General features: G+C 50.5%; 1 protein-coding gene across 3 annotated transcripts; it reads left to right on the forward strand.

Moving 5' to 3' along the window:
- The first annotated feature begins 225 nt into the window (after nucleotides 1-225).
- On the forward strand, nucleotides 226-25,203 carry rab3ip (RAB3A interacting protein (rabin3)). Of its 3 annotated transcripts, XM_035402504.1 has the most exons (13): nucleotides 228-518; nucleotides 11,459-11,565; nucleotides 12,305-12,568; nucleotides 12,977-13,190; nucleotides 17,224-17,319; nucleotides 18,318-18,395; nucleotides 18,608-18,811; nucleotides 18,962-19,090; nucleotides 20,407-20,519; nucleotides 21,265-21,288; nucleotides 22,223-22,322; nucleotides 23,237-23,306; nucleotides 24,405-25,203. In XM_035402504.1, exons 3-13 carry the CDS (start codon nucleotides 12,330-12,332, stop codon nucleotides 24,485-24,487), a joined length of 1,350 nt encoding a protein of 449 aa, XP_035258395.1. In that variant the 5' UTR covers nucleotides 228-518; nucleotides 11,459-11,565; nucleotides 12,305-12,329; the 3' UTR covers nucleotides 24,488-25,203. The 3 variants fall into 3 exon arrangements, with proteins under 3 accessions (XP_035258397.1, XP_035258395.1, XP_035258396.1); XM_035402506.1 differs by lacking the exon at nucleotides 17,224-17,319 and having other exon boundaries at nucleotides 226-518; XM_035402505.1 differs by lacking the exon at nucleotides 21,265-21,288 and having other exon boundaries at nucleotides 234-518.
- The last annotated feature ends 553 nt before the right edge of the window (nucleotides 25,204-25,756 follow it).

A 25,756-nucleotide genomic window follows, 5' to 3' on the forward strand; every position in this document is an offset into this window, starting at 1 on the left:
GTAGACAAATGAGTAATGTTCGTCTTATAAGTCTGACCTACTACTAATTCTGAGAACTGGTACAAATACAATTGCAAGAGCAAAATTCTCAGTGCTGTGTAGCTGCGGGGTGCTGACTGCCCGTTAATTTGTAAAATTGGGGTAACACTACACACCCGCTAGTCCGATTTAGCATGAAATAAACGGTTGGCGTTGACGTGAGGTTAAAGGACGTATGTGCGCATGCGTGAGTAAACCGGTGTCCCTCTGGATCTATCTTATTACACAGCTAGCAGCGGATACAGGGGAAACGCAGGTGTAGCGTAGTGGACAGGCGCTTCTTTCATTCTGAAGTGGTGGAGTTAGCTGAGCTCATAGAGCTCACTAGAAGCCGTAGGTACAAACCCTTCCATTCACGGCTAGCCAGGAAGGAGAGCCGGTGGTTACACTGAATATCATTTGGAAGATTTTTTTTGCATGTGATTTCTCGTACTTCCAAGAGGCTGTGGTGTAATTTAATACATCCTGGCCCATAATCGGTGAGTTAACACGCTTCATTTTTAGCTACAGCTAAATAACAAGCAAGCTTGTTTGCAATATAATCCAGAAATGTGATTAAGGACATGGAGAGAAAATTAATGCTTAGGTTTTTTGAAAATACAAGTTAACTAGCTGCATATAGCAGTTTGTCAGTTGGTGATCATTTCAATACATACCCGTATATTAGCCGAATGTGGTATTGCGTTAACTGGAGTACTAAAGACCCCAAACAGGTAGTCAAATAACATTTATATAGGCTATAGTGAAGTGTAACGAGCTACCTATCTTTACGTAGCGCAAGTCAGAGGTAGCTATCAGGCTCGCTAACGTTAGGAAGCTACTTTTATAATGCTACTGATTTACCAGTAAAAACCAAAGTGATTGCTTTTGAGATGGCTACAAATGTTATCTCTGTAAATTGAGATTCCAACAATACATCCGATGACGTCTCCTCGTGTTCATGAATTAAACTGGGCTAGTAAAGGATTAGCTAGCTAGCTGCCTAATTCTTTAATGTGACATTGAATAGCCTCTAGCTGACCGGTTATCTTTATGTCAGAGTTGTGTTACCAGACTACGTTCTACAAGATCATCACTATAGTACGAATATAAGTCCAAATGTGGGCACTGCCACTGACCTAGAGCATGTCCGTGGTACATACAAATACAAGGTAAATAAACCTAGGTATGACATGCGAAGGCGTGGCAGCTCTTTAAATACCCAATGAGTCGTGCTATTGTACAGGAAAGCTGAGAACGCAGGGGATTGAGTGGGGCCAGCGAAAGGGTCGTGTCGACCTGCTGCAAACGCATGCAGCATATATTTATCGCCATTTATATTATTAAATTCAATGCGTGTATCATCTGTTTTAATTTGAGATGCATTTTAAAATTTGAACCGAATTAGCTGAACGTTTGACACGCTTGACCCATTATTGAGAGTAATGGCAGCAGTAGCTACTGTGGACATTTCATTGGTTACCAGTGCCAATTCATGCACAGCTTTTGTATTGTCACTGTAACCCTCTTCATGCACAGCATTTCACGTTTTGGTACATATATTTTTGCATGCATTAAAGTGCACAAATGTACTTCTGTTGAAATTGTCGTGTCATATTGCATGCTTAATTTGCTAGTTCTTTTTGAATTAGACCCTAGCTAATGTATGGATGGCGTGCACTTAATCTTGTGCATGAACAATGCAGTGGTCTGTGTGGTCTAAAAAAGAAAAAAAACCTCTAATACCTCACCATCATCAGGCAAAGCCTGGCCAATATTTAACCAAATTGGGTTCAGCTTTTGTGCGTTTCATTGAACTGCAAAATTTAATGAATGACTTGTTCCATTTAAGCCTCCACTGTCACTGCATGAGTGCATCAGAATCATGGGGCTGACCATTAGAAATTGATAATAGCCCCTGCGTCCCAAGACGTTGTGTTAAAGTTCATGCTCGGGGGCGTTTTCGGAGCCCGGGACGCAATGGGGCCTGCGGTTTTCGGGATCTTGGGTGTTCCGTGGCTTGTACCCCCTTCCTCCCCCCTCGGTGTTAAATGAAGAGCCGGTGATGGGACGGATAATCGTACCGGGGGACAGCAGTGAAATGCGAGAGCGGCCCTATTACGACTGGGACCGGAGCGACAGGGCTGAGTGAGGGAGCCTCTGTGTGTGTGCTCCTCGCAAAGGGTGCCTGTTACATCATCAGCTTCATGATGGGGGGGGGGGGGGGGTTCGGAGTTGGAGATGGAGGGGGGTTAGAAGGGGGACATGTTGGTGGAGAAGGGAGAGTAGAGGAGGAGGAGGAGGAGGGGGTGGAGGTGGAGGAAGGGTTGTTGGAAATGGAGGGGGGTACAGGGGGGAGGTGTTGAAGGGGGAGTAGAGTATAGAGTAGGAGAGGGGGCTGTAGGGGGGTGGAGGTGGAGGAAGTGTGGTTGGAGGTAGAGTTGGTGGATGTGTGAGGGTGGAGGAGAAGGGGTAGTAGAGGAGGAGAGGGGTGTGTGTGTGTGTGTGTGTGTGTGTGTGTGCTCATGTGTAATTGCATGTAAACCCCAGGCTCCAAAATTGTGTGAATTCCATAGCAGATCCATTGTTTTAACAGCGTTTTCCCTCTCTGTCTCTGTGTCCGCGTCTCTGCCCCGGAGTGGAGTGCAGTCAGTCAGACGTGTGATAATTCTGTATGCTCTGTCTGACTGGCGTTTTCATGCGGGGCGGACGCGCTCGCTGAGAGCCGACTAACCGGATCAGCCTTCATCGCATCGTTCTCGCGATTTCCGCCCGGTCGCGTTATCGAATTTGCTCCCGGGGAGAATGTTTGGCATCCGGTCCGACCAACCGACCGAGTGCAAACCGTCCAGACTCCTGGGCCTGTTGTGAGCAGCGATTTTTTTTAAATGCGAGCTGACTCTGCCATCGGTGACAGTGCCTAATAACAGGCTGCTCAATTTAGACGGTGTTACGCAATCTCTGTGCGAGGCTTGGGCGTGCTCCTAGCCGGTGTGCGGAGTGAACTCCTCATTGTTTGTAACTGGCATTTTTAACATTCTTTCTCTCTGACGTTTTGTGAGATTGCAAGTCAACGTAGGTCCACTGCATTTTATAAGAACGCTGCGACCTGTTCTCTTAGCAGAAATCCACAGTTTATCTTGCAAGTGTAACATCCCATGTAAAAAAAATAGCATGCTGAATTATACTTTTCTGTACTTAAAGTATAATTCAGGTTTATGTAATTATACTATAAGAATGCTGACGTATACTGTTTTTTTTCCACATAGGATGTGACCTTGGCTGGAGCTTGAAATGAATTTATATTTATTAGAAAATATAAAGAAACAAATGTTGAGAGGGGAAGGTGTTTGTCTGAGAGCACCATCAGTCCAGTATGCCGTGGAAACAGCAGCATTTCTAATGCAAACTCAGCACATAATTGATCAGCAGTCGCCCTCTCTGTTAACTGGCCTCACCTGGCTTACTCGTTAACTCACCTCTCCAGTTGAACTGGTTGCTAAGAGACGCAGAAAAAAAAAAACTGCAGACCCTGCAGCCCACCAGAACTGGGAGCCAAAAGGCCACCAGAACTTAAGGCCAAAATGCACCTTCCCCCCTCAGTGCACAGAGGTGCTTTTAGCAGTACCCGGAGTGGCTCAGACTGCTAAGGAATGGGAGTTAGTTTCATTCCTGCAGTAGTACATAATTTTTGCTCCAGGATTTCATTTTTTGCGAAGGGGAAATCCCAACAAAAATGTTTTCCCCAAAAAATAAAAAATAAAAAAGCAGAGTTACTCGCATACTGTACTGGGCTAGCACAGGTCTAGCACAGGGCTAATGCAGGTCTAGTGCAGAGCTAATGCAGGGCTAGCACAGGGCTAGTGCAGGGCTAATGCAGGATATTGCAGAGCTAGCACAAGGCTAACATTATTTTTCGTTGAATGGTATGGCCTGTTGCAGCCTGTGTTAGTGGCCCCCACTGAATGTGTCCCTGCCCTGTGATGTGTGTCAGTGGAGGGGGCTCCGGCTCTGCAGCGTTATTTTCGGGCTTCTCTTGAAGGCCCGGGGCCGAGCGCTCTCCTGGGCTTTCTGGCCTGAGCTGCGCCGCCTGATTTGAATGCGTTGTTGTTTCCACCTCACGCGGTCACGCGCGCTGGGGCCGGCTCCGGCTCACACACACACATTTATAAATGAATTATAAACGGGCAGCGTGTTTCTGTTCGACCGCCTCGACGCCACTGCAAGTTAAGGCCGTACGGACAGGGCGCCCTTACCCCAGCTGCCCCCAGTAGGGTAGCTGTGCACTGCATAAACAGGGTTTAGTGAGGGGCTGTGTAGCAGCATTCAGTAAGGAGCTCTGTCTCCTTACCGTGAGTCATGTGACCCTCCCAGAACAGTCCACCACTGTCTGGGTCCTAATCTTCTTACCCTGACCTTGCCAAACACGCCAAGTGCTTTTTCAAACGTTACCTTCCGGCCTGGTATACTTGAACGGTTCTCTCATTGCGCACCGTATCGTCCTGAGTTTACAGTATACAGCTGTTTACCCTGACAACACAAAAAAACGGAAACTGGTTCGGTCGCTCCAGCTCTGATAACTGATGCAGACGGGGTCAAAACCGACGGTTGAACCTGAACTTGGTGTAGAAAGCGGAGGTCCTCCCCGAACGGACAGCTTGTTTTTTTTTTAAGTAGTCTCAGGCAGCCAAGGGTGGGCGGTATATTCTCTGCACCTGATTGGCCGGTGTAATATGGTTTCAAGGATCCTGTGCTTGTTTTTTTTTTTGTATGGTCTGGTCTGGTCTGGTCAGACATGAAATGCAGGCTGCATTAGAGTTCATGCGCAGGAGCCATTCTTGCTGCACTAAACGCGTGTGCTGTTGCCTGCTGTTGCTGCCTGATCAGTTTTGCTTGGTGCTGTTTTTGCACCAACTTGTGCATTGGAGCACACACATGCGCACACAGTTCAAATGAACTGTAATGTGTCTTCAAAAAAATAGCTTTGTTCGCTGCGATCATCTGAAGAGATTAGACGCGCTGTATCGTGAAAATATTTCGTAGCGTGCGTCACTCGCTCCTGCTCCGAATTGTTTGGAGATTACGCGGAACCGACTTGCCGTGGGCGTTACCGTTACCGATTTTGGTGCGAAGCTTTTAAAAAAAAAAAAAACGACGATCTTTCCTTCTCGGAAGAATCACGGCGGCGTTTCGGGAATGCAGCACTGCGGGTGTGGCCGTTGGGCCGCCCTTCGTAAGACCTCTTCGGTCAAGCGGACTTTAATTTATCGCCGTCTCTCAGCTCGGCGCTGGGTTAAATCACGTTCGCTGACACTTCAGATGGAGGGCAATGGGCTGGGTTGGGCGTGTGCGTAAGGGACAGACTGATAAAATATGGCTAATCGATAGCGTATAATTTCCTATTGATTCTCCATGGATTTTTTGGCAGATCCATTATCAGCACCATCCCCCCCCATCCCGTAGAGCCTTTAATCTGGAGGGGAGGCCTTTCTGCTCTTGGGTTTCTGGGATAGTGGAGGTCAGGTAGCCATTATCATCCATCATCAGAAAGTGTGTTCCTTAATCTTGTGGTCAAGGAAATGGGAATTGAATAAACAGTCGCATGCATTCGTACTTTGATTTGTGGTGGTGGTGGTGATGAGGATGAAGATGGTGAAATGGTAGGGATTTTGGGCGCAGTGCTGCTGGGAGACTGTGATTGGCCGCAGTGCTGCTGGGAGGCTGTGATTGGCCGCAGTAGCTGCTGGGAGACTGTTGGTTCGAGGAGCAGCGGCTGCGCATGGGGAGCAGTGACTGCGTCGCTGGGCCGGTGGGCTGCAGGGTGTAATGGACCAGCGCTTAGCTGAGCGTGCTTCAGAGCATTGGCGGTGCTCCCCCCTCCTGCAGCAAAAGAGAGAGAGAGAGAGAGAGCTTCCCCTCCGGCAGGGAGAGAGAGAGAGAGAGAGAGAGAGTGCTGCAGCCCTGGCACCGCTCTCCAAATCAGAGAACAAACATAAAATGAGAATAGAGCTGCTTAAACGAAACAAAAACAAGATCAGCCGTGCGTCCGAGAGAGCGTGTTCGTGCGTAGCGCTATCGCGCCGTTCTGCGCTTTTTGTTTTTTAAGGATAGGGATCTACAGTGGGCCGGTGATGCAGAGATAAGACCGATTGCCGGTGTCATATGACGCATTTGGACAGCTGGTGCCGTAGCGTTGCCAAAGAGGGCTGGAGTCACGTGCACTGAAGAAGATGTAGTACTGTTATTCTCACTATATGCGGTGGAGGGAGCGTAGAGGGTACTGTTAACCTGTTAGCCTAGCTCTGTGGCATGCAGTGAATGAAGAGGGTACTGTTAGCCTGGCCCTGTGGAGTGAGTGTAAAAGGTAGTGTTAGCCTATTAGCTTGGCTCTGTGCTGTGGAGTGAGTGTAGAAGGTAGTGTTAGCCTGTTAGCTTGGCTCTGTGCTGTGGAGTGAGTGTAAAAGGTGGTGTTAGCCTGTTAGCCGTGCTCTGTGCTGTGGAGTGAGTGTAGAAGGTAGTGTTAGCCTGTTAGCTTGGCTCTGTGCTGTGGAGTGAGTGTAAAAGGTGGTGTTAGCCTGTTAGCCGTGTTCTGTGGCGTGGAGTGAGCGTATCGCTGGGGTTTCTGATTTGGCATGTATGCTCAATGGATAGCGCCTGACCATGCTTGAAAAATTTGCATTGCCCAGCCACACGGTGTTTGTTCCCAAGGGTGAGGAGATGGAAAGAGTGCTTGAGCCGGAGGTCAAACTGGTGTTCAGAGGAGGATTAGAATTACATATAAACGGACACAGAAAAACAGTAAATTAGCTTTGTTACAGCACTGCTTGAACAGCCACCATTTATCATTGTGTTTCGCCCCAAATGACTTTCTGTTACCGCTAGGAAATTACAAATAGATGGATGTTGGTGCGCCGGGTAGGCCCTGCTGTGCATGACTTGGAAAATGGATTCCCTGCTTTAGGGAGATGCACGAGCCCCATTCCGCGGCACTACAAGTATCCAATTTTCGAGATTAGCTTCTGAAGGCCATTTACAAGGTAATAACAAGCGGCTAATGTTAGCGCAACAGCATCCTTGGCCAAATTCGCCTCTTCGAATGGCCGTTCAGCGGCAGAGTTTCCCCGGGGGGGGAGTGGGGGGGGCCGGTTGGAGAGTGCAGCAGCGGGGGTCGGGGACGGCGGGCGGAAGCTCGGCAGCGGCGCACCGCGGTGCCCTTTGCGGTCGGTGAGCGCAATTCGCCGCGGCGTGCCGTGAGATGGCGGGCGACGTGGCGGGGGGTGGGGCTGGCCGCCAGCTGGGCGACAGAGCCCGTTTCCGTCAGGCTCAGATTGATGCCCCCCCCCCTCCCCCGGCGGCCTTGGCGTCCAGCTGGAAAGCGCCGTTGACACCGCGTCCCGCAGGGAAACGTCGGAACGGTGAGCACATGGAGGAGCACATGAGGCAAAGTCAGCAGGCCCCCGACCGGAGAGTAGACCCCTCCCGCTGTTCCATCCGTTGGCCTTTTTTCCAGTCTGACTGAACACGTCCAGCGAGCCGTACGAGCGCACCTGCCTATTTCAGCACACGAGAGCGAGCGCTGTGGAGAAGGAGGGATGAAAAAGAGCGAGAGAGAGAGAGAGGGTGAAGTGAGGGGGGACTGGTGAAAGGTGTTGTGGGCCCATCGCATCTGCCACTGGCCCGTGTCACTGTAAACAGTGGAAAAGACCTGCGTCAATGAACGTACACACTTCCTGGAATTTCTCGAGTAATTCTTAAAAATAACTGCCAAATTCAAAATCAGGGTGACGCTGCTACACTGGCAGAATTACAGCAGGGCTTGTGTCCTCAAAGCTAGAGGCAGCCAAGTGTGTTTGAGCACCGTGGATATGAATTCTTTAGGAATCTCTGGAAATGGCTTTCGGGGGGCTGAGAGAAGTGTGTGTTTGGCGGTTGTGCGTCATGTGACTGGGGATAATCCTCGGATTATTGAAGCCGCCGGCGCTTGTGACTGCCAGCTCTGTTTCCCCGAGCATGTGACGGATCAATAGCGATCGCGACCCGGAGCGCGGCTCGCGTTTCCAATCTCCCGGAATTTCTCCCCTCTCCTTTCACGTTCACTTCTCTCTTTCGAGCTTCTGCGATTTAAAAACCGCTAGCTGTTTGCCCTGCATGAAGGGGTACTTTGCTGGTACCCCAAGATGCGTTTCTATTGCCAGAAAGAAGTGCCGTTAATGTCAATTGCCTGGGATCTGTGGGCGCTGAAATGAAAGGGTCGTCTGCTTTTCGCTACGCCAGCACTTTGATGGTCTGTGAAATTGTATAGGAGGTATGGAGAATTGTGGAGCTGCAACCATTTGCATGGGAGAGCGAAAGAGAGAGAGGGAGGGAGAAAGGCACAGAGAGAGAGAGAGAGAGAGGCTCAGAGAGGGAGAGAGAGAGTGAGAGACAGGGGGTGGGGCTTGTGTGCGAAGCTGAATGAAGTCACTGTGTTACTGAAGTGCAGGACCAGCTGTCGATCGCGGAGGACTCAATATTTAATGAGATACGAGACTCCCCTGTATCGAGTGTCCAGTGAACTCGCAGAAGCCAAAGCACAGTGTGTAGCCGCGTGGAGCGGCAGGGGACAGACCGTTATCACTGTCCTGACCATGTGACCGCATAGCACACAAGCGTAACAGACGCGTGTAACGTGTCCGAACGTCGCCACAGAACAGCGACCGGCCGCTGTAAGAAGTTGAAAGGTCGGCCAGGCTTGGCGGGTCGTCGCTCTGAGAATTTAGAGAATTAGGACACGCGGGCCGTCCGCGGGGGCGCCGCGCCGTAACTGACCCCCACTGCCCGCGCGGAGAAGGTATCCGGTCGCTCCGTGTGTGGGGAAGGGACCGGCGTTGCCATGGACACCGGGGCTCGTTCCCAAGGGAACCGAGGAGCCCGGTTTCATCAGAGGCTCCGCAGGTGCTGTGCACAGGTGTACCTTTCAGCCTGTCCGCTCTCGTCAGGCGACAGACTGCAGTCTGGAACTGACATACGCCAGAAGCACTTATGCAATAGAATCCCCTCTTGCCCATAGCAAGCCTTAGCTGTGTTTTACTGTCCATAATAAGCTTCAGCTGTGTTTTACTGCCCATAGTGACCCTTAGCTGTGATTTACTATCGTTCACATTGTTTTACAGGTTAATAAAAACTGGTAAAATGGCTTCCCTCTTGGGGCAGGTGTTGCCTGGGTGGTGAATAAGCCATCACTGTCCACCGCCCTGATTTAGTTAGCATCAGCTACTGGGCTCAAGTGCTGCTGTTTTACATCTTGTGGTTTTCCCGCTTTTTCCGCAATGGCTTTCCGGAAAAACACCTGGAACCATGGCTTCACGGGCCTTCCCGTTTGTTACTGTGGAAAGTGGACGAGGTTTTTACGGCGAGTGAGCAGTGTGAGTACAGTCTGTATAAAATACGGTTTATAATGTTTACTTTGGCTCAAGCGTCGTCCACTGCACACCCTTACAGCCTTTTACAACAGGGTGCTTTGGGGGGGCGGGGAGCGGGTGGGGGGGGGGGAGTTCTTTTAGCACTTTAACTCTAACACCCTCCCGGTGGCTGCAGCTTGGCGCGGGGGGGGCTCTAATCTGTCTTCCCCTGGCAGATCGATGTGCGTTGTTCCCCCCCCCTTCCCGCCGGCCAGCCACCTAGCTCAGCATTCTGGGACTGATGGGGCTAGCTGCCCTAAAACATACACACACACCCCCCCACCCCCCCTCCCCCCCTCCAGCTTGTGGAATGTCTGCGCAGATTTAAAAAGTAACTGTAGCCACGTCCTCCCACCCCCCCCCCCCCCCCCCCGTACCCGCGGTCCCGCCATCCCGCTGCGCTCAGCCGCCGTTTCCACGGCGTTCGGCGGCGTGGCACGGTGGTGTGAGGAGGGCGCGGACGTCCTCGTGCTCCCCCGCGACATTGGGAAGGGCGTGAGGAATCTGTCGCCCCCCTGTGCACTGGAGGACTGGCTGTTTAATGCTGACGCGGCAGGGGGCTGGAGTTTGTGTTGAGTCACGCTGGACTGAGACTCTGACACTCTTTTATTAAAATATAAGAGTCCGCTGTATCATGATGGTTTCACTCGGTGCATTATGCTGGCTTGGCAGTTGTACAGCTGTGTGAAATGCTGCTTTATTCAGTCGTGCTCAGTTGTGCTGTGTTACAGGTTGGGTTTAGCTGTGTTTAATTAGGCTAGTTTTCTGTGCAGGGAAGTCTTGTGTAGAATAAGGAAAGGAAACTCAGACTCCTCCTCCTCCTGGACTGTAAATCCTGATAAGCCCGGTTGCCAGGTTGGCACCTGCGAGAGGGGTTCTGAAAATGAAGTGGTGCGTTTCAGGCTGCTGCAGGGCCTCCTGCTGTAAATCCTGATAAGCCCGGTTGCCAGGTTGGCTGCAGTGAAAGTCAAGGAAGCGGTGCGTTTCGGTTGATGGCTGCCTGCGGCGCCTCCTCCTGGGCTTTCGAAATCCGTGCCGCCACCTGGCCGTCGCCGTGGCATCCGTCCTGATGGACGCACCTGGCGGTGTGCAGTCAGTCTCGGCTGCGCCTCTGCTCAACCTTTGGAATGCGAGAGAGGGCGTGTTCTCTTACGAGTGGCAGCGCTGGAACACCGGTGTGTCTCCATGGCCACCAGGGCCTCTCGGTCGTCATACGTTGCATGCCAATCCTGTGAGGAGGTCATAGTAGAACGCGGTCGAACCGTGCTTTGGTGAGTTTTTTTTGCCAGTTCTCAGAGTGGTGGTGAGTTCTGAACATCAAACAGGCCCTGTGGGTCTGAGCCTTCCCTTCCCTGCCTGATGTGCCTCAGTGTTTTGCATTACTTTTTGCATGACTTTGCGCAGTCTCTGTCTCCGTCTATCTCTCAGTCTCTTTGTCTCTCTCTCTGTGTATCTCCTGGTTTTGTCGTTGGCAGTCCCAGAATCCCTCTCTCTCTGCGTGCTTTTGAAGCAGGTCTGGCTCGTTCCTTCGTGAGCCGATAGAAACGCAGTGTGCGGATCTTACCCTGCTGTCAGAGACTCGCCTTAAAAGTGTCTCTTATCTTATCATTCTGCAGTGGTGGGGGTGGGTGGGGGGGGGGGGGGGGGGGGGGGGGGGCGGGGGGGCAGGCCTGTAGGATTTTCACACTCTCTGAATACAGGCAGCAGGCTGTTGCCTTGTCCTTTCCAGTAGAGGCAAAGTGCATTACGTGTCGTTGGTGTTCCCCCAGCACAGGGACAGTGCAGCTCAACTGGTAGGTGGGCTGAGCTGATAAGTGGGGCATAGATTGTGGGCGGGGCTAAGCTGGCGCATGCAACTCCATGAAGAGAGCGGCACCATGTGTTGGAGGATGATGCAGAGATGCGTCCAGTTCATCAACACGACTGGATGTTCAAGACTGGGCGGGGAGGGAGAAATTCAAATTCTAAGGAACGCTTCCTAATCTTTGTCTTTCCCACAGGAGGAACAGGAAGGCCACACGAACCGTCTTCTGAGCGGAAGAGGCTCCAGGTGCTTTTTCGCTGGCGTTGAAAGTTTGGACTTCACACAAACACGTCGATCAGAATGGTACGTTTTCCGCAGTTTGCTGTTATGCAGAATAATCCCCAGATAAGCAGTGTCATGGCTGCTCAGAGAGGGACGCATGTTGTGTACAAAGCGTTTTACTGAGCTATTTGTAGACTAGCTTAGGGGGGAAAGAGCTCTTTTCTTTTCAGCAACACAAACACGGCTCTGTCTTTTGAGCTTTCAAAGGTCCGGCTAACCCCATCTGTCATCCGCCTCTTCTGCTTCACGCTTGAGTTATTGGGTCATGTGACATGGGGGGGGGGGGGGGGCAGGGGGGGAAGCCGAATTACACAATTTGTGGTGAAGCCTAAATTTGTTGTATCCCAGTTTTAAAACTGAACTGGCCAATGCATGGGTTAAACCAACTACACTACATGGCCAAAAGTGCACCTGATGTCCAACATCTCAACCAGAATTATGTGCATTAATATGGACATGGTCAACCCTTTGCAGCTAAAACAACCTTCTGGGAAGGCTTTATGCTAGACGTTGGAGCACTGCTGCAGGGATTTGCTTCCATTCAGCCAGATGAGCATTGGCAAAAGTGTTGGATGAGGTCGAGCTCAGGGCTCTGTGCAGGCCAGTCGAGTTCTTCCACACCGTTCTCGACAAAACCATTCCTGGCACACCTTGCCGGTTTAATTTCGTTGAAGTTTGTCGATGTGGCACCGGCCCCTGGATCTGACCCCGCCTATTTGTGACTCCCGCCCCTCTGTGTGACTCCGCCCCCTCTGCGCAGAGATGTGTATGATGACTCCGGGGCTATGGCCAGCGAACCCCTCGAAGGCTTCCATGAAGTGAACCTGGCGTCGCCCACCACCCCTGACCTCCACGGCCTCGCGGACCAACGCGCGCCCAAACACGCCGCCCTGCTCGGCGCCCGGTACCGCGCCCACAGTGGCGGCGCCTGCCCCCCCAACACCCTCCGGGCCGACCAGCTCCCCACACAGCCCGTCTACTCCACTCCCGGTCACCTGGGAAACAAGGAACCTCACAATGGCAGGTAGGACCCCAATGTAGCACTAGGTCCTACATGAGGGCCCCCTAAAATTCCCACTCTCTGACCCAGTCATTATAAAAATTGGTTCCCTTTTAACACCTTTATCCAACACTGTCTGAATTGCAGTAGCTAGAGATTTGTAGAGCTGGCCAGTAAGCTGCAGTTTTTTCAGTCGTCATGACGATCAACCTTCTGCTTTCTGAACAGTACTTTACATAATCAATGCTAGTTGTTGCGGTGGTTTCCTGGGGCAAGGCAGTGGAAGGCAATGAGTCATGTTTTGTTTTCTTCCACGAGCACGAGTACATCCTTACCTCTGCTGACCAATGCACTTTTCAAACTCTTAGCCTTGTCGTGCGCTCATGATGAAGACTGTAATGTTGGCTTGCTTGTCTATTGCCTCCTTCACAGTGTCCCGGGGCTGGACGTCCAGGCTTCATCCTCCGGCTCCGCCCCCTCGGCAGCCTCCGCCCAGCCGGAGGCGGAGTCGGGGGAGGGCGGGGCAATGAGCACCGGGGAGGGGGAGGAGCCTGTGGGCCTGTCCCGCCTCCGGAGCCCCTCTGTGATGGAAGTAAGAGAAAAAGGTTATGAGAGGTTGAAGGAAGAGCTTGCCAAAGCGCAGAGGGTAAGGGCTTCATAAGGGCGTCATAAGGGCTTTATAAGGGCTTCATAATGGCTTTATGTCATCTGACGGTCACCTGCTTTGGTCCACAGCTGTTTAAAGCAGATGTTTCCAACAGAACAGATTCAATTGCTGTGAATGCTTGATTTGAAGTTCAAGATTTCATTTTGTTTTGTTCTTAATGTGCAATTTCTTTTCAGGACCATGTTTTTTTTTATTTTTTTTTATTTTGAAGAATATTTCCCGACTTATTTGTAAAATAAAACTCTGGGAAGGTGTTTGCTTGGATGGTGCAGCATTTAAGTTGATTGAAATATTAGCTGGATAGATATGTTGAATGACAGTCAAGCTGTTCATCATTTTTCGATTGTTCTGCGATGGTTGGTATACATTCGGTGGGCTTGTTTAGCATTTTAAATGCAGGAGCCAAATGCTTGTTTTTCACTGCTGGTAGTTGCTCATCTCCCACGGGTTTATTTTTAACCTGATTTTGCAACTTCCTGCATGGATGAGTGAGAATTCTCTAAGTGCCTTTTTTGAGCCAGAATGGCTCTGTTTCAGTCCAGATTCCTTTCTTAACATTGATTGCTATAGCATGGTTTTCCATTTCAGCTGCTCCAGTCAAGGTCTGCACACCTTGGGCAGAATGTGTTTAGGGAATTGATCCAGCGGACATGGAAAAGAGCTGTCCTTCATTTAGGTCACTAGGTTAATTGTGTAGCCGTCCTCACGGATTGCCTGAACGGAATTCCCTGTGGCAGAAGGGTAGGAAATTACGGACAGGCATCAATCAGGGACCTACTGCGGGGGTCCTTATTTCTCTCAGGCACTGCATACGCTGTGGTACCAGCCTCTCTGTCTGAAAGAGGCTCTGTTTCTCCCAAGGGGACCGTCACAAACCCACCCACTGGAAAAGCTGTGAGCTTTTACAAGGCTCTGGATAATCCCTCATAAATCTAGACTGATCCTATCTGTAGAGGAACCCCCCACCCCCGAATGTCCTCACGTCAGACAGGCAATCTCAGACAGGTTTCGAAACCAAAGGCTTCCTACTGTTTTTGCCCACTGGTTCTACTCAGAGGACGTATGTACCTCACTGTGTGTGTATTCATGTGGTGTGTGATCCCATTTCTTGTCAGTGGCGGTGTGTGTGTGTGTGTGTGTGTGTGTGTGTGTGTGTGTGTTGTGTGTGTGTGTGTGTGTGTGTGTGTGTGTGTGTGTGTGTGTGTGTGTGTTTGTGTGAGTGGTGGGCTTTTCTGTGTGTTTGTGGATGGCCAAGTGCACAGAAGGAATGTAGGTTAATCCTCAGTTCAGAGCGGCAGTCCTGTGTGTGTGTGTGTGTGTGTGTGCGCGCGTGTGTGTCTGTGTGTGCGTGTATGGGTGGGTGGGGTTTGCCGACAAGATTGACGGGCGTACATTCCTCTTCAAGCCTGGAATGTGACAGTACAGCCGCCACCCACTTAACACGCAGATTTCGAGTAACAATGAAATACCAGCGACGTCATCAAGCTGAAACAACGTATAGAAAACAGGACGACATAATGTCTGACCCAGGCTCCTCCCTGGAATGTACTCTGACACCATTATGAGCATCGGAGTCGCCTGCCCTGATCGCATCTTTCCCCAGGCAGTTTCGGCTCTTTAGTTCAGACGGGCGCACTTAACCGCATTCGATCCTGTACGTCTTCACTGAAGCAACCCGACGTGCCCTAATCGATTTGAAACAAAATGGCCGCCGTGGCGCTGCCTTATCGACTCGCGCCCTGCCTTTCCCGGGCGTCTGGCGTGAGAAGGAGGAAAAGAGAGAGAGCGTTCCGCTGATGTTTATTCCTGTGCTCACAAGCAGCTCGAGCTGCAGAACCAGAACGCTCCAATTAGAGGGTGGAAGAGGGTCATGTGACCAGCGCTGTGTGAAACGCTCACTCAGAGAGGGAGAGAGCGATGGAAACAGAGAGGAGGGAGGAATGCGAGATATAAACATGAATAGATGGTAGCATGGTCAGAGAGAAGGAAGGAAGGAGTAGGTGGAGGCCGTGGCACGGGAAGGAAGGAAGGCACAGACTTGAGAGAGAGGACACGAGTGCAATGTCTGTTAATCCCTACTGTACACAGTCAGGGTGTCAGTGAAGCAACAAACACAGATTTTCAGGTCAGACAATACAGCTGACCCCCCCCCACCCCCCACCCCCTACCCCCTGACACGGACACAGACTGCGTGTGCCACATGACCCCCTCCCCCCGCCCCCCTCCCCTACCCTCCCCGTGACTTATCACTGAGGCGTTTCACCCCCGCCTAACCTCGGCAGGAAGTGAGCATCCGTTGCCACGCCGATGACCCTGAGCGAGCGGGGACGTGCGAGTGCGCTAATGAGCCCCTGCTTGTCCGCACGCTGCTCGCCCCAGAGGTTTGCCCCCCCCCCCCCCCCCCCCCCCCCGTGGCCTGTGAAATTAATAACTGTGTACCGACAAATATCCAAAATGGCCTTTCAGTGTGACTCATTCAAGGGCCTGGAGATGATCTGTGACAGGCCGAAGGGAGATGGGTGGACCTGTGTGTGTGTGTGGGTGCATGTGTGTGCTTTGTGTGTCTGCGTGTGTGTGCGTGTGTGTGTGTACGTGCATGCGTTCGTGTGTGTGTGTGTGTGTGTGTGTGTGTACGTGCATGCGTTCGTGTGTGTGTGCGTGTGCGTGAATGCGTGTGTGTGTGTGTGTGTGTGTGTGTGTGTGTGCGTGCGTGCGTTCGTGTGTGTGTGCGTACACCGGGCTGCAGAAGAACAGTGCTCCGCTCCTTCTGAAATGCAGGTCGGCAGCACAGGCTTCCTGATGATTATGTGTTGTGTCAGGAGGGCGTGGCTAACAATCAGAAAAGTACACAGACAAGGGCTGCCATGGAAACGGCTATTGTATTGTGTCACTATGGACTCTGGCAGGAACACACTCAGCAGAACAAAACCGAGAAAGAAGTGTAAAAAAAAAAAAAGAGAAATGCAATGAAGAAACAAACTCTAAAAAACCCATTGAGGGTGAAAACAACAGTCGCCTGAATTCATGTTCTACCCACAAAAAAAAGTCTGTTTTCTCCTTTATTTGCGTTGGTTAGCTTCTGTTACCGATAGCAGCACTTACCTTAATTGAGATTCACCCCCCAAGACCCTTGTGTTCCGTGTCTCCTGATTGGCCAGGTTAGGCGCGACCTTTGTGCATGATGTCACTGCTGTACACGTCCACATTCACAGGGAAACGGTCTAAACCCTCATTTGGAAAAAGGGGGCAGCCAATGAGCACAGCCCAGCTCCCCCCCCCCCCAGTCCATAACGAGATGCAGTGGTGTGTAACCTTATTATGGATGCATATGGTACTGCTGCCGCACGGCGCTTTGTCATGCCGGGAAATTGAATTTCGAGCTCAAATTGGATTTTGGCGGTTGGAAGCGGAGCGCAGCCGGGCTGTTTAACGTGTAAACGTTCGCTCAGCGGCTCTCCCCCCGGATCACGCCGGGGCGACGGCGACGTCAAAAAGTCCGGCCGGCAATTATTATCGTGGAATAACGCGGCCGCAAATGCATTTGTGTTTGCGAGGCGGATGTCTTTTATCGACGCGTTATGTTAGCCGTTATGTAACGAGCGTTTTGTTCGCAACCTGTTATCGTGCGCGGCGTTCGTTCGTCACGGAAAATGCGAACGTGGCATTGTTCGTTCGGTCGGGCGAAGCTGCTGAACAGAGCGCCTCGACAGCCTGGGGGGGGGGGGGGGGGGGGGGGGCTACAGACCTCTGCATAGAGGGTGTTTGCAGCTGAACGTTAGTGTGAAGATCCACAACAACCTCTGAGATACCTGTGTGTTTCTGAGAAGAGTGACCCCGTTTCAGCCTTCCCCCCCCCCCTCAAAAAAACATTCCCTTTTAACACTCAGTGGCCATGTTTACACACCTCCTTTAAGTTTTGTTTCACCTTTTACCTCTTTTTTTATTTTTCATCAAGAGAAATAAGGCGGCCTTTTTTTTCATTTTTTGTTTCACTTTATTTCACTTTTCGAAGGAACTTAAGTTAAAAGACGAAGAATGTGAAAGGCTCTCTAAAGTCAGAGACCAGCTCGGGCAAGAACTGGAGGAGCTCACTGCTAGCCTGTTTGAGGTTTGTTTGGATTCTTCATCAACCCGAGCCCCAAAGAGTTGTCTGTACTTGAGCACTTTAGAACCTGGACTTCTTTCAGAAGGCATAGAGCTACCCGGCCCGTTTAGCATGCCGCGCTGCCATTGGACGGTGACGACTCCGAATCCAAAGTGTTTGGACATGACGAGCTCCATCCAGCTCGTTCAGTCAAAAGGTCATAAAATGGCCACGACATAAAGCTGGAAAAAACAACAGGTCTACGCACCGCATTATTGTTATGTCAGACAAATTTCTTTAAATAGAAATTCTGCCAATAGACAATAAATGTGGTGGGATGCACAGAAAATGTAAATTACTGTGCAGCCCCACTCGTGTTAAGCGGCTGAGGCACAATTTTGTTCTTTCTTCCTGGAGTTTTATTTGTCCGGAAATCGACGATTGTTTGTCCAGGAATAGTTTTTTCAGTCGCTCTACTTTGTGGAATGTCTGGCTTTGAAATCAGCACAGGATTCTGATTGACTGACACAGATAAACGTTTAAAAATAGATGTGGACAAAAATCCCCGCACGCGACCAAGTTTTGCTGAATCGGTCAGCTAGCTCTATGCCTTTCACTTCCTCAGTTTTGTTTCTCCCCCCGTGATTGAAAATGTTTGGCTTTTTTCCCCTCCTCCTCCTAGCTTAACATTTATCCTTTCTCCTATTCTCTCTCCCTCTCCCTGCTCTTTCTCTCCCTCCCTCCCTCTCTCTCCTTCTCCCTCCCTCAACCTGTCCTCTCTCTCTTTCTCCATCTCCATCTCCCTATCCCTCTCCCTGTCCTCTCTCCCTCTCCCTCCATCTGTCCTGTTGTTCTTAAAGCCCCTGACTAACCGGCTTCTCTTAGGGGTGTGCTGTGTACGCAGGCTTGCCTTTGTGCTGGGGTATTGATGTTGAGCTTGGTGGTGCATTCTGGGTAACGTGGTTTTTTGGGGGCGTGAGAGAGAGTGAACGTCGGTGGGTCTGAACCATGCCGCCCCGCAGGAGGCCCACAAGATGGTGCGCGAGGCCAACGTCAAGCAGGCCACGGCGGAGAAGCAGCTGAAGGAAGCCCTGGGGAAGGTAAGCACCACCATAGATACAGAAATACTAGATCTGTTCGTTAAACTCGGTCCATGTGAATGTGGATGTAGGTCAGGCTCGTGCCTGTCTAGTCCCAAAGTTGTTTCTATCCGACTAACGTTAGAATTTCACCCGGCTAATGGCTGTCTTTACGGGCCAGATTGGTAGATATGCAGTCATGAGTGTAACGGTGAGAGACGTTGTGTCTCCAGATCGACGTGCTTCAGGCAGAGGTGGCGGCCCTGAAGACGCTGGTGCTGTCCACGTCCCCCACCTCCCCGTCCAAGGAGCTGTCCCTGGGGCCCAAGGCCCCCTTCAAGAAGGGCCACGCCCGAAACAAGAGCACCAGCAGCGCCATCCTGGGCAGCCAGCAGGAGCTGAGCATCACCCAGCCCATCGTCCGCGACTGCAAGGAGGTACGAGCCCGACCCTAACCCTTAGACTGATGGGCCATGTCTTTAGTCAGGGATTTCTACAGGGATGTGGATCATGTAGATCTGTGTACATACAGTGTGTGTGTGTGTGTGTGTGTGTGTGTGTGTCAGTAACGGTGTGTGCTCCTGCAGGTGGACACGCTGCTCTTTGGAGAGTTTAAGACCTGGAAGGAGGAGCCCACGCTGGAGAGGAGCTGTTCCTTCCTGGACAGGGTCTACAAGGAGGACATCTACCCCTGCCTCACCTTCTCCAAGTGCGAGGTGTGATGTCACACAGGCGTGACCCCCCACTGTCTCACCACCCAGCCCAGCCGCGTGATCACGGGCCTGGCTCCGCCCCCAGTACTGAAGCCCACTGTCCCATTCGCTCACACCAGTGCTGTAGAAGCAGGTCGTTGGCCGTTATTAGACAAACAAATACATATGAGTAATGAGACACCTAGAGTGTACGCTGTAGGAGGGGCTTTACATGGGTAGTTATTCTCATAGTTATACTCAAGTCAGTTCTTTTTTTTTTGCTCATCCATTTTAAGTTATTTTTTTGTGTCAGGAAGTAGAACATTGTAGCCCCAAGTAATCCCCAGTATGTCCTTAAGTCGCTATTCAAAATATTATAAGCTGTCCTTTGATTCAGTGCCCTGTGTGCTTGAAGGTTTGTTTGATCTCTGTGCTGCTTGTATGGTCTGTGCCAGTGGAGGCCCAGGCTTGTAAGGGGAATTCAGAGTTATTTTCATGCCCTGTAAATAACTGACTTGGTCCATGTCTTAATATTTGATGACGTGAAAACATGTATAATTCAGAGTAAAATCGTTGCTGACTAGCGAGCTGACTCATAATTATTTTAAGGCCCTAAAATACATAACCGAGGAGTAAAGGGTTTGACCCTGCATTTTCCAAGCACCAGATTATTCGATAAACAGGACGACAACAGAATGCTAATCGATTACAGCTAAAAACCGCTAGTGTAGGTCCGTGTACATCGTCTAGGCCAGTGGCTTGTGTTACGCAGTTTGAAACCTCCCTTAGCTTTATTATTAAATAGAGGCATCTTCCATCTGCCTGGTCCTCGACGTTCTTCCAACACGACGGCGACCTTGAAACTGAGCGCAAAAGGTGCACCTGGAAGTTTGACGCTTATTTATTGTCTTGTATACTTTCCACGTTAATGTTGTATTTTTAGTTTATGAGACGTTTTCTTCGTCCCAGGGAATCGGGTGATGTTTCACCGACGTTAGCAAAAGGTGCACCTGCCGGTGCCGCTGACCTCATTCCTGTTCTACTTGCCGCACGTTGTCTCAGAATCCGTCCGTCTGGGTGCTTTGAAGCGACTCCCCCTCTGCTGGCTGGCTGTGTGTACTGCAACCGCCATTCAACAGTGAATGGGCAGTAAACCCTGTGATAGATCTGTGCTGCTTCTGTCATTTCCTCTGATTCAAACTCTTATTTCTCTCTCTCTCTCTCTCTCTCTCTCTCTCTCTCTCTCTCTCTCTCTCTGTCTCTCTGTGTCTCTCTCTCTCTCTCCTCTCCTCTCCTCTCTTTCTGTCCTCTCTCCCCCCTTCTCGCTGTGTCTCTCTCAGCTGGCGTCGGCCATCTTGGAGGCGGTGGAGAGGAACACCCTGAGCGTGGAGCCGGTGGGGTTCCAGCCGCTGCCCGTGGTCAAAGCCTCGGCCGTCGAGTGCGGGGGACCAAAGTGAGTAGCGCCGCGGAACGTTACAAGTGCATTGTGGGAACTCTGCGACTGCGAAAACCACACCGTGGCCAGGCCGGTCGCGAGCGGAGAGAGATACAGTTACGTCCGTCCCTCTCTCTCTCTCGCCTGCAGGGATGGACAACCCGCCATAAACGAGAACCCTTTTCTTTTGCTGTTATTTACTGTTATGGTTTTCGACTTGATAGCGGTTTCATTTTTGAATGTCAAATATACTGTCTCGTCTATTTTGGTCTGCGTGTGTCGTCTGTTGAGCTCATTTCATTAGGTTCTTCTTGAAAATGAAGTGTGTTTACACTCGGTTTAAATTAAAGTCAAACTTGTCTCATCTTGGTTTAATGCTAATTGGAACTAAATTGTCTTGATGACATTAACATTCCATGCAGTCATGTGCCTTCGCTCACAGAGCCTGGGTTCGAATATTTAACCTTATTTAGAGGATGTTAATTGATTCAAACCTGTGCTACAAACAGGAAATTCTGCTTCACTTCTGGGTTCCCCTGGGGGGGGGGGGCGGGGGGGAATAGTACGCAAAATAAAATCCATGTTCTTACTCGAACGGCCCCTCGCTTTTGCACACAGTGCTCTCCATCTTCTCACCACCTCACCCTTTTTTTTGTTTGTTTTTTTTTGTTCCAGCTCTCATCAGTGTATGCTTGGCTGCCTCCTTTTCATCATTTCTCCATTTCTCTTTTCTTTCTTTTGTCTTCCTGTCTGGGTCCCTTAGTGGCCGAAGGTCTGAGATAGTCACGTAAGTGAGCCTGAGCGCTCTCTCCCTCTCTCACTCTCTCTCTCCCCCCACCCCTCTATCTCTCTCTCTCTCTGCGCCTTTGGTCTCTCCGCAGCCTCGCCTCTCCCATCCGCTATGCCCAGGTCCCGCTCTGTTTATTCCTCTATGTCCCTTTCAGGCTTATTGCTAATGAGGATGGTTCATAATGTCTCATAGGGGTTCATAAGGATTCATAAGGGCTCATAAGGGTTCATAGGCCCTTCATAAGCATTCATAAGGGCTCCTATGTGTCCATAAGGGCTTATATGGGTTCATAAGGGCTTGAACTGCAGTTCTGCACAGCTGCTGCGTTAAGGCTGAAGTGTAGTCCGCTTGCTTCTTTCCAGCAATTCTGCTTGAAATAGTGCTTTTCAGTCATGTGAACGTCTTCAGATCTTTGCAGCTTATCTGAAGATGCCATGGCAAGCAAGTAACCGTTTCCAAAGTCCTGATCAAAGGACAGATTGGCCACCTGAACCAGTCAGGTTGTGTGGATATGGGATTCTGTCCCCCCGCTTTGTCAGGTTTAACCAGCTCCTGTAAAATATGGCAGTGCGTAAGAGGACCGCGTCCTGTGCACATCTTAGAGGACGTGACTGGGATGGGTTAAACCTGAGCGATGTCTGTCCGAGGGGTGGACAGGCGATTTCCTTCACGCTTGACCTGACCACTTTTCTCTGTCTCAATGTCTTCCCTCTCGCTAACCCTTAACCGATGTCCATCTCTCCCCCTCTCTTTCTCTCACTCTACTTATTGCACTCTGTTGCATATGCAATCTGACTTCATCTCTGTCTTTCTCTCTTTCTCCCTCCCTCCTTCCCTCTCTCTCCCTCCTTCTCTCCCTACCTCTCCGCCTCTTTCTCTCTCTCTCTCTCCCTCCCTCCTTCCCTCTCTCTCTCTCTCTCTCTCTCCACAGAAAGTGCGCTCTCAGCGGTCAGACCAAAACCTGCAAGCACAGAATCAAGTTTGGCGACTCCAGCAACTACTACTACGTCTCCCCGTTCTGCCGTTACCGGGTGAGCGTCCGGCCCGGATTCCCCGCCTCTCCAGGATCCCTCCAATCGGAGCGCACGTCGTCCCTGATCAGCCCAGATGCAGACGTCTTGTTATTAGCAGTCGGTGACGGCTGATTGCCGAACCCCTTGTCCTCTTTGTTAGTGTTAGCCGCCAACGCGCGCCAGAAAACACCCTTACTCCACAGAGCGGGCTTGACTAGCTATCGAACATTATTAAAATACAACTCCAGTGAAACACACCGCCATATTCATCTCCGTTCCACGATATATAAAAACCAGGCTGCTGTGTTAAAAGTCTTGGTACAGTTTGACCTTTGACTATTGACCTTGAACCAAAAGCTCTGAAATTAGCCTAGCTGACATTGTAGTTCTATTGTTTGTCATTGGCCAAAAATGAATGAGAAAAGCTGAAGTAAATACACGAGGAAGGACAGGGTGTTCTATGACAGCAGGCTCTACTGCGTGGGCAGCTGCATGCTGATTACCAGACACAAAATGAAGGCTTGTTAGCGTAGCCCTGCGTGTTCTGTCACACAGCCCCCGTGGTTTGATGCTGCGTTTCCGTGGCGAACGACAGCACTGTGAACTGTAAATCTGAATTTGGAAATGATTACTGGTATCAGATGAGCTGGGATCCACGGTTTGACAGGGTTTCATTTAGCTGCTGGTTCTATGCTCGGTGCACTGTTTGTTTTCTCTGTATTTTGTGCCAGCTACACCGTTAGCATCGCTACACCGCTAGCATTACTACATTGTTGGCATTACTACATTGTTGGCATTGCTACACCGTTAGCATTGCTACATGCTGCTTGCTGCTTACTGTGTACAGAGGCTGCGCTGTTGCTAACGTGCTGTGAGCGCTGCCGTTTGCCGTTGTGTGACCCGGGCCCCTCCCCTCTCTGCCTGCTCCCCAGATCACCTCCGTCTGCAACTTCTTCACGTACATCCGCTACATCCACCAAGGCCTGGTCAAGCAGCAGGACGGTGAGCTGGCGCCGCACCCGCGTTCCCCGCAACCTCCCCGCAACATTCCCGCAACGTTCACCCCCTAACGCTGCTAGAGCATCAGCAAAACAGCCTCCACGTGGAAAGATTATCTGTTAGATGGACTCGGAGGTGCTCGAGCCTTTAGCTTTTTCGTCTGTACGTGTTTTTTAGGAGCTAGCGAGAGAGGGCGACTTCAACTGAACAGTTTGTATTACACTAAGATCACTCCCCGGGGCAGTATTCAGTTAATCTGGAGGTAGTTACAGGCAGTGCGCTTGACTAACAGCCAGTAGGGTTGCAGGTTCCAACCTCAGGTCAGCTGTGGCACAGCGCTTGTCTTTCATACGTAATCCAGTTGAGCAGGCGGGCCATTTCCTCCAGCATAGTTTGTGTAGCTGTGACCGCAGCTGACACAGCCCAGTGGCGGAATATTTCTGAATAGAAATGTGAAGAAATGTTACACTGCTAGCGCTAAGCCATTAGCGCTGAGCCAGCACTTTCCTGCCCAGCGGATGAAGGGTAGCCGTTCATTTGCTCACAGTGCACCCACTTTGACTGGCAGCGGCAGGTGATGCTCCGCCCACATTTGGAGATGTTCCACCCCGATCAATGATTTATACTCGCTTGGCAAAGTCAGTGTTACTAAAGACCAGGACGAGTATGTGAAAAACACTGCATCGCTCTTACGTAAACGCTGTGTTGACGGCTTCAGCCTTTTTTTAATTTTAAGACTGCCGTCATGCACTTGGTTGAGCTTGAAGGTTCTATTGTAACCTTGGTTCCGCTAGCCAATTGGTTCTCTGGCTTCTGCTTTGTCCCGGCCAACCGCCAATAATCTCTCTGAAACACCAATCTATCTCCAGAGACCAGCTGTATCTGTGTGCCCTGCCACAAAAAAATGTTTGAGAAAATTGTCTCGTGTTTTAAAAGCACGCAAAATGAGGAAGCAGAAGTTTCAGAAATGCTCTCCCACGTGTTTTCGGTCGTCCTTGAGTGGGGTGAGGGCTGGCTCGCCGGCCCAGATGCATGCTGGTCCGACGCAGAGCCCTGAGGTTGTGACGCGGCTGTTCCTCTTCTCTTCCCGGGCTCTTCCAGCTGAGCAGATGTTCTGGGAGGTGATGCAGCTCAGGAAGGAGATGTCATTCGCCAAGCTGGGGTTCTACAGGGAGGAGGTGTGACCATGGAAACAGGCCGGAGGCGTGTCTTCAATCCTGTTTTGGAACGAGGAGCCCAGAGAGACGGGGCAGCCTTGATGCACAGACAGGCTAAGCCCCGCCCCCCCACCCCACCCCACAAGATGAAGGCTGTGCCCTCCAAGCTCCTCCTCCATTGTGCAGAACACGCCCACCCTTGGTCTGGATGTGTTGTGACTTGCTGTCAATCTGGACTGCACACTGGGCTGTTTCCAGGGTTACACGATATACATTTCCAGTGATATTTAAAAAAAGAAGACGAAGAAATTATGAACTTGCTGCTGAAGTTGTTTTTTTGATTTAATTTTGTTTAAAAGCGGGCGAATGAATTCTTAAAAAAAAAAAAAAAAAAAAACAGCAATGAATGAAATAAAATGTTTGATCCTGTTCGCATTTGTATTGTCTTTGAGGAGATCTGTCATGAAATTTGAAGACAAGTATCATTTGAAGGAAAAGTAAAAGATCTTTGTGATTACACATCATATCAACGTGTCCCCAGCTTTTTAGTTCTTAACTTTAACAGTAGTTAGCAGTACGTGGCAGTGAAGTTGTGTGCGTACGTATGATATGTCCTGTATGTACGTTTGATTTCTATGGTTTTTTTTTTCCTGCACTACAATCTGATAAAAAAAACTTCCCTCACTTTATTTTAGTGCCTTTCTGGAAGAATGCTGAATAAAACTGTATACCTCTGGAAAGTGTGTGAGAGTTCTGCCCCGGTGCCTATTTCACAAAGTGTGTGTGCGTGTGTGTGTGTGTGTGTGTGTGTGTGTGTGTCTATATGTGTCTGCGTATATCTGTGTGTGTCTTTGTCTTTGTGTGTGTGTATGTCTGTGTGTCTTTGTCTTTGTGTCTGTGTGTGTGTGTGTCTGTGTTTGTGTGTGTGTGTGTGTGTCTTTGTCTCTGTGTGTGTGTGTGTGTGTGTGTGTGTGTGTGTGTGTGTCTGCTCTGGCTTCCGTGCTCTGTGGGAGAGTTCTTGCTTGTAAACGGTGGGGCGGAGATAAGAGCAGAGGCCCTTTTTCTCGGTGCTCCAGTTTAGCTCGCTGCGCTTCCTCCCTATCTGTGTGTGCACCGTGTGAAGAAAGCTTCCTTTATGGCCCAGTCCAAGGACACAGACACACGCACACACACACAGACACACGCACACACACACACACACACACACATGCACACACACACACACATGCACACGCACACACACACACACACACACGCACGAGGGGCGTATACCTACGTGAGGAGTCTGAAGGCTTG

This window comes from Anguilla anguilla, chromosome 19, assembly GCF_013347855.1.
Source record: "Anguilla anguilla isolate fAngAng1 chromosome 19, fAngAng1.pri, whole genome shotgun sequence".
Classification (NCBI taxonomy): Eukaryota; Metazoa; Chordata; class Actinopteri; order Anguilliformes; family Anguillidae; genus Anguilla; species Anguilla anguilla.

What these genes read in the sequence shown, in the direction of transcription:
- rab3ip (XM_035402504.1), top strand. Translation starts at nt 12,330, where the DNA reads ATGGCCAGCGAACCCCTCGAAGGCTTCCATGAAGTGAACCTGGCGTCG. An exon ending in TCACTGCTAGCCTGTTTGAG is followed by an intron (nt 17,320 to 18,317) that starts GTTTGTTTGGAT and finishes GCCGCCCCGCAG; the next exon opens with GAGGCCCACAAGATGGTGCG. An exon ending in CGAAGGTCTGAGATAGTCAC is followed by an intron (nt 21,289 to 22,222) that starts GTAAGTGAGCCT and finishes CTCTCTCCACAG; the next exon opens with AAAGTGCGCTCTCAGCGGTC.